At 34.5% G+C, this 13,022-nt stretch overlaps 1 protein-coding gene across 10 annotated transcripts in view; it reads right to left on the bottom strand.

Annotated features, from left to right (window-relative positions):
• LOC121378901 (rap guanine nucleotide exchange factor 6-like) overlaps window positions 1-13,022 on the bottom strand; it is a 122,073-nt gene that overhangs the window by 6,108 nt on the left and 102,943 nt on the right. For 6 of the 10 annotated variants that reach the window (XM_041507266.1, XM_041507268.1, XM_041507267.1 and 3 more), the window contains 5 exons: window positions 11,644-11,743; window positions 8,884-8,976; window positions 7,479-7,706; window positions 5,406-5,573; window positions 3,327-3,473 (listed from right to left, as the gene is read on the bottom strand). In XM_041507266.1, coding sequence (XP_041363200.1) covers window positions 3,327-3,473; window positions 5,406-5,573; window positions 7,479-7,706; window positions 8,884-8,976; window positions 11,644-11,743 — 736 coding nt within the window. Of the gene's footprint in view, window positions 1-3,326; window positions 3,579-5,405; window positions 5,574-7,478; window positions 7,707-8,883; window positions 8,977-11,643; window positions 11,744-13,022 lie in introns of those variants that run through there. The other 4 variants (XM_041507270.1, XM_041507274.1, XM_041507271.1 and 1 more) reach the window with 4 other exon arrangements.

Raw genomic sequence — 13,022 nt, 5'->3', positions numbered from 1 at the left:
ATGGATGGACAGACGGATGGACGGACGGACAACGCCATACCATAATACATCCATCATAAACGTGCGTATAAAAATCACTGTATCACAAGGTCCAAAGGTCTGGATGCTCAACATTTTTGCCATGGCCTCCAAAATAATACCTCTTAATGAAGACTCACTGGGCATGATACACAAGATTCATTTAGTTCTTCTGATGAAGAAAACCCCATCTATCATATAGTAGAATACTGACACAAATATTAATCAACATTATTGGGGACAAGTTATTCAAGAAAATGAAGTAGAGAATGAATATTCTCCATGGATAAAAGCAACAAATGATGAAATGATGATCAACTGTCTGCCTACATCCACTCAATCAACAGCAAGCGTCAACATGTGGAAAGTACAAATGTAGGTCAGAGCCTAATTCACACAACTCTCTTAAGCAACACTGCATTGTCCTTACAAGCATTTTTGCAATGTGCTGCAAGTTCATAAAGTTCATAAAGTCGTCAAGTAAGCCATATTAATTTAGAAAAACAGTTTCAGAAAATGTTCAAGTCAACTGTAAAATAAAACATTTTCATTATGGATTATATTTTCACAAGTTTTCACAAGCATAAACAAATTTTTACAACCTTGCATGAATAGAAAAAACATTCACAGGAAAATACATGTATGGGCGATTATAACAGACAACATATAATGTAAAGAGTAAAATGAGTGGGGTAACAAAAATATTCTTACAGTGACACTATAGGATACACACACTACCCAAACATGCAAATGATACCATATGCCTATGACCAACATTACAAGGTAACCACAAGTGAATTTAAACATGCTCACATCTAACCCGATTTCTCGTCGACAGTTCAGTCATGATCCATAATTCAAATGAAAACTGACCACCTACATTTTTTCATTTGATGCAAATATGAAGTTAAAAAATATTGAACATATGCATAGCTGAGTGATGAACATTTTTTACACAACATTATTTCAGTTCATACTTTACGTTAAAAAAAAAGAAAAAAATCTAAGTGCAATCTTGAATTGGGAATCATGGCTAAACTGTAAACAAGAAATTCAGGCTAATGCCGGCTTTCCAATAATGCGATTTCACGTGTGAGTTTATTGATACAAGGCATTTACATAGCAACTTTTCCATACATGTGATTTCATGTGTGAGTTTATTGATACAAGGCATTTACATAGTACCTTTTCCAAATACGCGATTCTGCGCTTTGATAAAGAGTCAAGCAATAAGCGATTTTTCCAGCACTGTGATGTCATAATGTGAAGCATTTACTTTCAGCTTAAAGTACACTCCAATAACGTAAATTTGTTTTATAGTAATCTGCTTGTGAAAATGCAGATATGGAAAAGCACATTTCTGCTTGTGGAAACACTCACTATAAAACATGAATCGCATTAATGAAAAGCTGGCCTAAGACAACACCTTTGATTAGTTTACAGACAACATACATGCATATAAACACTAATATAGTATAATAGCACATTTGTACAGTCTGCTGTTTTAACCAAGATGTTTTATTCTTGTTTTATTATGTCCATCATTTAATCAGATGGTTACACGTGTACAACCTGCAGTCTCCAATACGTTTTTTAAATTATTTAATCATTTAGATCATCTACTATAACTGCATTGTTCACCCCCCCACACACACACACTCCCAACCCCCACTCCTTTGTATCATTTAGATGCAGTCACTAATCTACAGGTAGGTCATGGAAATTTACCATTAAATTGAATGCCTTTTCCTCCATTTAGTCTAAGAAATATAATTTAAAAATGACAATATTCTTGTTTCTCATATGGAAACTAACCACTTAATATGTTATTAACAATGTTACAAGATGGGGGACTGAAATAATCTTATAAAATTGGAAGGAAGGAATGTTTTATTTAACGACATCTTATAAAATAGATTCACATATTAAAAAATACATATACCGGTACAAGTATACAGTTTATTATGGGGATAATATCACTGTTTCGTTGTTAACTATAAGGATTTATCACAAAATTTTGATTTATTATAGAATATATTAAATTGTCTATTTTCAGAAATATTTAACCCTTTCCGACTATGGAATGGGAAATCCCATTAAAAAAAAAATCACTGTTCAGACTACAAGATGGGAAATCCCGTTGTGTTTTCAGTTTGTATTTAACACCAAATTTGTCACAGGTTGAGATGCGCAATAGAGGCAGTGCTAACAGCAACATCCTGTAGAAGTGTTACATGGTTTGTTGTGAGAATGTGCTATTTATTCGGAACTTTTCAGCCTATTTGGTATAACTGTTAACTGCAATGGGACATCCATTTCCACGGAAAATGACTGCGATAGTGATGTTTTATCGAATGTGAGAGTGATAATTCCGATGGAATTCCACTAGCTGATATACTATCACAAATTCAAGATGACATACCACTTTTGAGATTTGCGAGTGATGATGAGATTGACGACGATATAGCAGTTTATTCATTTACACATTTTTATAGAAATTTGATGTTTTTATAACCAGTGATTTTTCTAATATACCTGTATATATGTATAATAATGAGCTACTTCTCATAAAAAATCTATTTATGTTTACAAATATGCTTGAACCAGTCTTCTACTATGAACAACAAATAAGTTATCATCAAATTACCATCTGTAAATTTATCCTTTAACTGTCAAATATATCAATTCCTGGGGCACTTTGAAGACAATGGGTTAACGAGTCTGAAAGGGTTAATGCTGAAAATGGGCTATTGGTTTCTGTAAATGCTATAAAGCAATACCTTATTAACTTCAATCAATAAATGTGCAAACCTAAATATTTTATAAAATAATGGTGCACAAATTCCAGCTAACAATTAATAAAATTGTACAAGTATCCAGTTAGTACTGTTAGTAAGAATCAGTTATATTTATGCAGGTACATGTATTTCTTATCATACCTACAAAGACAACAAACAAATGATGGACTGGTTTTTTTCTCAAAATGTTATAAGTGATGAATTGTAAAAATGATATTGTAAAGTTGTACTTTAACAATGATTAAGCCAGGTAAAGCATATTAATGGTCTTTGTAACTAATTAAGACCTTATTATCATGGGTTGACAAAGGCCAGAAACAGCTATTCTATATATACCTTTTAATAATGAAATGCACGTTTCATAACTGACCTTTCTTCTAAGTGGTTAATTTAGAACTATATTTCTCGTGAAATACATTAATCTACAACCCCTCTCTCAACATCCCTACATCCCCCCCCCCCCCCCCCCCATCCCCACATCCCTACACTGCTGATGCCAAGCATGCTCACCTGTTGGAGCGGACATTGATGCGTTTTGCATGACCGCGTGATAAGACGGCAGACAAGGCCGCCCGCGGACCAGTGACAGGGACGAGCTATGATGCTGGAAGCTATTGTGTACTGTTGGAAGAAACATCGGCATCATCGCTTTATCAGCTGTGTCAAGAGACGAAGACATTTTAACACGTTCACATTATTTCTATTTCTTTTATCTTTTGGTTGAGGATGGTAGATGATCCAACTGCTGTTTGTAAAGTTTGTCTAAATATAGGGGTGTGAAATAATTATCATTAGAAAAAATAATGTAAATTTTATACTTTGAGAGTGATGTCAGAATAAAATAAAATTATTAAATTTGTATAAATAAAATTAAAGTTAGTGAATCTCCATACAATTAACTGTCACTGTACTAAGTAGTGTGATCAGTGCCAGTGTCTGCGTGATTTATCAGGTATACAGGAGTTGAACCACATTTATCTGCAGCCGCCAGATATGCTTGAGCAGTGACACATCAAATGTCTGTAGTGGTATGTTTCAGCATCACAGGTTACATTTCACAAAACCCTCCAGTGTTAGTTAAAACTACAATACATGCAATCTTATATACTATCCATTCCAAGACATGATGACATTTAACAAGGGGAATACTAATACCATGTCACAGAGTACAACACATTTACAAACCAACAACAGAGACAATATGGAAGATGTAAACATAGTACAATATTAAACAGAGGCAGATCCAGGGGGTGGGTGGGAGTCGACTAGGGGATGCACACTCCCTAAACATATTCAAATCACTCTTTTTTCTGGCTTTTATTTTTTATTTTTTATTGGGTTACCCTTTTAACAAGTTGGTCTATATGCCCTTTTTCCCTCCGTACCCCACCCCAATATTTCCTGGATCAGCCCCTGTTAAAACAATGAAAAAGGGATATTTTACAGAATTACATTTAGTTTTTTGGGAGCAATGCATTTAGTATATCATTTTACATATTTCACTTCGACCGATGGTTACACCACAAACAATTGCCTTTCCAAATATGGATTGATAAAAAAAAGAATTAAAAAATAACAATTAAAAGATTATAAATTAAATGCAAATGTTTAATTCTTATCATTAAACTGTTATTATTTCAACAAATCCACTAAAGTCCGCACCAAATTGTTAATAACTACGATAAATTACTCTCCTACCTTTAATTACTGTTACATTTCCCCAAAATTTTGTCCAGACACAAGTTGTGAAAAAACCATTACAGTGACACAGATTCGCTGAGATCGCATAGGCCAAAATACATGCAGTTTTCTGCCGTCTGCCATTTTGCTTTTTTATAGAATACTCTTCAATAGGGGCGAAAGCCTCCAAAGTGACATAATCAATATAAAATCAATGTTCTCTAGTGGTATCTTTAAACAAAACTAATTTATTTTTATTTTTAATATAACGTCATCACGTTTGCTTTTATATCGTAACATGTTATGACATTGTTAGATAAGTCATATCCTTTCACCTCTCTTAGAGAGTATTCCATAAAAAGTCAAAATGGCAGCCGGCACAAAATTACATGCTTTTTGCCCTATGCGATTTCAGTGAAGTCGATATAGGTGACATAATTATCATCTAGTATGTGGAATCTGTGACACTGTACTGGGTTTTTCAAGATTTCTGTCTGGACAAAATGTGGCTAAAATCTAACGAAAAATAAAGGTAGGAGAGTAGTTTATCGTACTTGTTAACATTTTGGTTCGGACTTTAGACATTTTTGTGGTTAATGGTTGTTAATGACAACTAAACGATGACTATTTAGTTCATTAAACCTTTCCTCTTTATTGATATGGAACATGAAGGAAGACTATACTGGCCAACGAGTTTGTACCCATTAGAAATGTTTATATCAAAATTGGTAAGATATTAGCATTAAATGGACAGGTCATCAGCCATGTTAATAAGAAAATACTCATGTAAGTTAAATTTTAAATCTTATTGACTCGGGACATAAACTGATATGAGATGGAAGAATGTTTTCCAGTCTGTATCTTGCCAGTATGACTACAGGCGTTGTGTGAGAATGCCGTGAGAATTACCTGCTTGTAGCCCAGTCTTCCTCAGTTCGGGCGGTGAGTTGTATGAACCCACAGAGCTGCTGCTCTGGCTGTCAAAGCAGTGACCGGAATCGGTCTCGGAGGAACTCTGCTGCTGGTAACTCTTCGTGCTGCATGTTGGACTGGCCGAATCTGTCGATCCCATAGAAGCTGTGTCAATAACAACATGGTTAACAAACAAACAAACAACAAATATCTAGTCTATAAATAAAAACACAATGTTATTATTAAGCTCTGTTCCGTAGTTATTTTATGTCTGGTGGGTCTGCCACATCTTTTCACATAACAATGTGTATATGTTTTAAGTAAAATTTAATTCTGTAGGTAGTGGGTTTATAAATCAGTTTTCTCACTCCCTCTGGCCCCTCCACATGATCAGTTCTGGAACAGCCCAATTATCAGCAGTGTTAGGATTAATAATTTACCGTATATTGCCGTGTATTAGCCGACTCCTTGTATAAGCCAACCTCTTAGTTTGACCCTAAATATCAAGTACAAAATCATCAGCCTCATGAATAAGACGAAGTCATCTTTTGTCCAGTTGTACATTGTATTGATTTCAATAATACTGTCAACAAACAGACTTGTGCTTTTCTTTTTCATTATATTTTTCCCCTTTAATTATTTCAGACATGGTAATCGTTATAGCAATGCTAAAGTCTTCCATGCTGTGCAAAAATAAGTTAGCACCAATAAATCATAACAGGAAAATAAATAATTCAAGCTGTAATAACATATCACTGCACATAAGTAATTAAATTATTCACTGGACAGCAAATAATAAACTCATTAAGGCATATTTAATCCGTTTTTCCCACACACAAAAAAACAATTCTGTGGTCCATGGCTGTTGTTTACACTGGTGCCGGTGGCAAAATCGTGTGATCCAATCAAATAAGAGCTTAAAAAATTATACAGACAGAGGTGTCAAACAAAGATGGTTGACAGTTGGAAAGAACACATTTTTACCACTGAATAAAACAAGTAATTTTTATTATTATTCATCAAACTATTAATGCATTCAAGAACAAAAATACATAATATTACATGATGGTGTATTTTATTTATACTGTGCATAAATTATTGTTACATAAGCTGTGAAAGGCTGTAAGAGTCTGATCAAATTTGTAAGTCACGGTCGGGAGTGTTTTCGATAGGAATTTTATGAACCAATTTGTTGTCTTCGTGTATAAGCCGACTCTCTTCTTTTGGAAAGTATTTCTAGACTTCAAATATATGGTAATGCTCTAAATATTGAGTCATTTAACTTTAGTAAAACAGTCTTTGTTTTTGGCAAACAGATAAGAAGCAGCCTTCTAAATTCAGATTATCTTGCGACAGCAAATTAGTAATGGTAATAACAAAGTAATACCAAATAATAATTAAAAAATTCCATTGCAGGTCAATTTTGCAATAGTTTTTTGTGGTGACATTGCTGACTTCCATTGCTGATTTCAAGGGCTGAATCTAATCTGCTCATATCTTAAATGTAATACAACCTTTATCTCTGTAATATATCTATATACATAATGCAAACCAACCCTCAAACTACACAAAGAAACAAACACAATGTCTTACAAAACATTGCAACATTAGTTCAGAGATTGAAAATGAATGACAGAGTAAAAGTATAAATTCAACATTCACAAAGCCACACAAAAGCCACACACAGAAAGCAACCATAGCATGCATCCCCATGCCTGCAGTGGTCTAGGCTTTCCCCCGTCTCATGTTTACAAATGTCATGGTGAAAAGGTTTTACATAACATTATTGTTTGTTTAAATAGTTCTTTTTTGACGAATAAGCAGAAATTCAACATATCAAATCTCATCAACAATATATGTATGTACAAATTGTACTTAATACATATTACTAAAATGGAGAGCTGAATTAAAGATGACAAAACAGCTGTCACAGCAAGTTATTCTCATGTTTATTACAGTTGGATTATGAAGAAACCCAACCCTTTTTAAAGAGTGTACATCAGAAGTAAGACAAGTGTTTGATCAACATAAAGACAGGGGGAAAGCCTGATATGTTCCGGCACTCCTTACCCGTTCGAATGGGCTTGTATGTATGCATGTTACTAAGGCTGATCACAGACGAGCTCTCGGGTGACAGGTGAACCATGTGATGTGGTCTAGCCCCATGGCGGGGGGAAGTCTGGCCCCGTCGACCCGAAATGGGGCTAGTTACAGGAGGAACGGGTATTTTAGGGTTATGAGGACGAACTTTGTCCGTCAAAGCCATGATCTTGCGAACAGCTCCTGGCGACTCGGAACCTGGCAGTAGAAGATCGGTTCATGAGCAGTGTGATCTAATGACCAACAACTTCATGAATCTGTAGATTTGGTCATACAACATATTCAAACCCATAATCATATATATGTGTGTTGGATATGTCTAGTCTAATAGGATGCATATATCTACAACTGAGTTTCTGAAGACAGCTTCTTAAAAAGTTCTGAACAGTTTGTAAAAAAAAAGTATTAACTTATATATACACATATAAATATTTATATTAATGTAAGTAAATGATCATGTATCTTAAAGTTATTTGATAAAAATTATGAAGATTACAAACCTATAGTTGATTATTATTGTTGTTATGTACCTACATATTAATTTCTTCAATTAATTTTATTTTGAATTTTATTTTTATGTTCCTAAATACAGATAACTGTTTACTGACACACTATGCCACATTTGTGACACAGTATCAGGATGTGGTGAGTGTTGGGTGTGGATGTTGAAAATGCTATCTGTATTTCAATATAGATACGACAGTGAACAGAGCTCCAGCTATGTAAATATATGATGAACAACAATAGAAATCTATAACTTCACAATATAACCTGACATGAGCATATGCTAATAAATTACAAATTAAATACAGGTGCAAATTTATTGCTTGTGATCAAAACTACAATGATATATTTTGGAGATGAGCCAACGAGTACAGAATGCACAAACCAACCAAATTATTCACTATGACATCAAGCCACCATGTTTTCTTCCTTATGTTGGTACCAGATAGAATATACAGCAATACAAGCTTGGTAATCCCCCATCAACATTGGTAGGTTACTAGGGCAACCATGCAGCAGTTGTTTGGATACAATATACATAAATAAACCATTCAACAATCAACAGGAAAACTTAAAAACTAATACAAGAATAGATTTTATATTTCATATTAAAAGTAAAGATGCACTGAAAATAATCATGCTTTGGGACAAAAGCATTCTTCTGAAACACATTAATTTACAGAAAAATTAGACATAGTATTAAATTCAGATCAGTAAACAGATTTAATTAATGAGAACAATCAAATAAAACCACAATGGATGCTCTTTTTCTAGAGAAGTAAGGCAATTTAAAACTAGTATGAATTGCTTGTAAAAGTTGAACATGACAGAAGTGGTTATAGGTACAGTTATCTAACAGAACATGTTTTACCAAACTTGGGTCCAGACTGCAGCAGTTTATTCTCATCTATTTTGTGACTGGGTGATCCTGTGTTTACGTTTGGTGATGGGTCTCGGCGACGAGCTACAAGGTAAACAGTGACGTAATAACGAATACAGTTGAAAACATAATGCATTTTGAGGTCACCTTGAAACACCCATTCAACAGTAAATTCACTGATGTCTTGCTGTATATTTTGAACACATTAGTATTTGCTGGAGTATTAATCTACCATACACAGTAGCAAACTTAAATTAATGGCTGGTTGGGGGGTGGGGGACTGAGGGAACGTTATTGGTATTTTTGTGGGTGTTTTTTTTCTTTCTAAATTATATTGTTTTGCTTTTGCTCATATTCATTAAACATTTCTCTTTCTTGGTGTATATATAGGCATGCTTAAAGGGACTGTCCCAGTTTGCTGCCATTATAAAATATTTCCCACTAATAGAGCCTTTTTAACAATTAAAGTATACATTAAATATATTTCTTGTTTAGAACATCAGTGTCTCGGTATCCAGTTTTTCTGATCATCCCAATGTTTGTAGCTGCTTAAACTTCTTTTTATTTCCAAATACATGTATATATTTTTTGTCCGTATGAAATTATTGGGAAAAAAAGAATCTACTTTCGACTACATTTATGTATAGGTGATACCGACCTGGTTGTTCACACTGATAACAGACCTATACATGGGTGACACTGACCTGGTTGTTCACACTGATAACAGTTAAAACCTGTGTATAGGTGACAATGACCTGGCTGTTCACACTGATAAGAGACCTGTATATGGGTGACATTGACCTGGCTGTTCACACTGACAACAGTTAGACCTGTATATGGGTGACATTGACCTGGCTGTTCACACTGATAACAGTTAGACCTGTATATGGGTGACATTGACCTGGCTGTTCAGTGATAACAGTTAGACCTGTATATGGGTGACATTGACCTGGCTGTTCAGTGAAACAGTTAGACCTGTATATGGGTGACATTGACCTGGCTGTTCAGTGATAACAGTTAGACCTGTATATGGGTGACATTGACCTGGCTGTTCACACTGATATCAGTTAGACCTGTATATGTGTGACATTGACCTGGCTGTTCAGTGATAACAGTTAAGACCTGTATATGGGTGACATTGACCTGGCTGTTCACACTGATAACAGTTAGACCTGTATATGGGTGACATTGACCTGGCTGTTCACACTGATAACAGTTAGACCTGTATATGGGTGACATTGACCTGGCTGTTCACACTGATAACAGTTATACCTGTATATGGGTGACATTGACCTGGCTGTTCACACTGATAACAGTTAGACCTGTATATGGGTGACATTGACCTGGCTGTTCACACTGATGACAAACAAAATTTTGTATTGTCTGCTTTATTTGTTTTATATTTTATGGGTTTTTTTGGGGTTTTTTTAATATATACTTGTAAACTGTCTCCTGTTTCGAGGGCATGTAAACAAATAATAATAATGAATAAACATAATAAATGAATATAAAAAATAATATAAATAAACAAAAACAAACAATAAAATTAAATTAAATATAATAAAAATTAATTAATAAAATAATGCATAAAATAAATAAAGCCGGCCGTGCTGAAATTTCAGGTTCGGTATCATTATTTTGCAGGTAATTTATCTTGGTATTTGTATGGTATTTGGTATAGACACAAAACAGATACATACACTGATATAGAGTAGTCTAACTTCATTTAAATTCCTTGCAAACAGCCTTATCCTGATTTAGAGCTAGGATTAGTTTCATTCAATACCAGTAATACTAACATAATGTTCACATTTCATAATCCAATATCATCATGTTAGAATGTGACATATTGGATTTCCTCCAAAAGCCCCAACAAAAGTTCCCACAGAAGATAGTTCATGCTATCCAGTAATAAGTTCTGTTCATTCCATCATACTGTATCTCTATGACCTTTATAAGATCTTGTATTGCCAGGGTTGGTCAATACGTTTTGGTTGTACAAAGTAAATTTACATGTTTTCCTGTTAATTTATTGGAAATATGATGTCCACATGCTCAGTGTGCGTTAGCATAATGTCATCGAATACACATTTTTATAGTTTTACTTAATGGTGAGAAACAAATTTAATGTCAACATTTTGTGATTTGCTTGGTACAGTTAATCAGTACTGACACAATACTGATACTGAACAGTATACCGCCCAGCTCTAAAATACAAAATACAAAGCAAAACAACAAAACAAATTAGCAACTTTGTCAAACCCATTGTGATTCTGATGATCCTGGCGTTTATCATAGCCCAAAATGTATTCTATAAAAAACAAAGGCATATACTTTGAAAACTAGGCTCACCACCTTTAAATTAAAAACCCCAGCCACTAGACCTGTATATGGGTGACATTGACCTGGCTGTTCACACTGATAACAGTTAGACCTGTATATGGGTGACATTGACCTGGCTGTTCACACTGATAACAGTTAGACCTGTATATGGGTGACATTGACCTGGCTGTTCACACTGGTAACAGTTAGACCTGTATATGGGTGACATTGACCTGGCTGTTCACAATGATAACAGTTAGACCTGTATATGGGTGACATTGACCTGGCTGTTCAGTGATAACAGTTAGACCTGTATATGGGTGACATTGACCTGGCTGTTCACACTGATAACAGTTAGACCTGTATATGGGTGACATTGACCTGGCTGTTCACACTGACAACAGTTAACCTGTATATGGTGATACTGACCTGGTTGTTCACAGCGATGGGACATGTCCTTCAGTTTCTCCTCGTCAGTTGTGACCTGCATGTTCTGAAGATAGGACTTTACTCGCCGAACCATCTGGGCCTAGAAACAACAGACACTTTTTTAATATATATTATTAACCTTTAGACTACTGGATTAATTTTTGACAAAAATCACGTTTAGAGGGTACAAGTTTATAATTTTTACTCACATATATTCACTTAAATGATTTATAAATACATAACATAAAGTTCATATTTGAAGTATTATTTTCGTGTTTTTTTAAACTTTTATATTTTATTAAAATTAGGCAAAAAATCCAAAAAGTTGCGTTTACTTACGGGCATTTGTTTTAAACATATTTATTACCAAATTATAATGGTCATGGATCGGTCAACAGGCCATGCTTATATTAAGACCTCTCCATTACATCATAAAGAATATACAGATGCAACAATAGTGATAGGATAAAATGAAAGCACCTTATTATTTAAGAGAGAGAGAGAGAGAGAGAGAGAGAGAGAGAGAGAGAGAGAGAGAGAGAGAGAGAGAGAGAGAGAGAGAGAGAGAGAGAGAGAGAGAGAGCGTGAGGGAGGGAGGGAAAGATTTTTTTTACATTATACATCAAATTGTTTACTTTCAATAATAAACTTCTAAGTAGCCTTAACCATAACTTCATTCTCATGTGTTGAGTAATTTGGATTTCCAGAAAGAATAGTAGTGGAATCAAGATTTATATATTGAAACATGATCTTGTTACGAAGTTCAGTGTATAGGGGGCAATACTGAATAAATACTGGCATTTGTGGCCAGCTGTCTAGTATTTATGTCCATTAACAATAACAGTGGTTTTCGGACCAGAATTAAAAAAAAAAAAGAACTACAATTCATATCCCAATATGGTAATTTTCGTTGTTGGTAAAACGATTAAATTTATTATCAAAAAATGGCTAATAAAATTTGCAAGTGGCTAAAATTTTGGCTAAGCCATTTTTTATCTTCTGATGTAAACAAACGGTTACATAATCTATCCGACACCTCAAACATAATAATAATACCTAATATTCAATTAGCGTAATAGCAATCTCGCGACCGGTAACGAGAAACGGTGTTATCCAGAATACAGTGGAGGCCTTATGATGTTTGCTTATTTTAATAATCACGGTTATTAATTTTAATGGCATGCATTCAACATGTATGAAAGCAATGTGACGGTGATTCAATGTCTGGAAGATCTGTAACTTGTTATTTTAACTTTGTAAAGTCTTTGAACCAAAGTAATAAAAACAACCCGACAATGCATGTCAATTTGAATACACATGCCAGTTCAGGGCCTAAAGACATGTAGGCTACCCCAAGGGCTGGGTTCAGCCAGACCGAG

Source organism: Gigantopelta aegis, chromosome 8, assembly GCF_016097555.1.
Source record: "Gigantopelta aegis isolate Gae_Host chromosome 8, Gae_host_genome, whole genome shotgun sequence".
NCBI classification, from domain to species: domain Eukaryota; kingdom Metazoa; phylum Mollusca; class Gastropoda; order Neomphalida; family Peltospiridae; genus Gigantopelta; species Gigantopelta aegis.
Note: the sequence above shows the minus strand (reverse complement) of the source record. Positions and strands in the feature narration are given on the sequence as shown.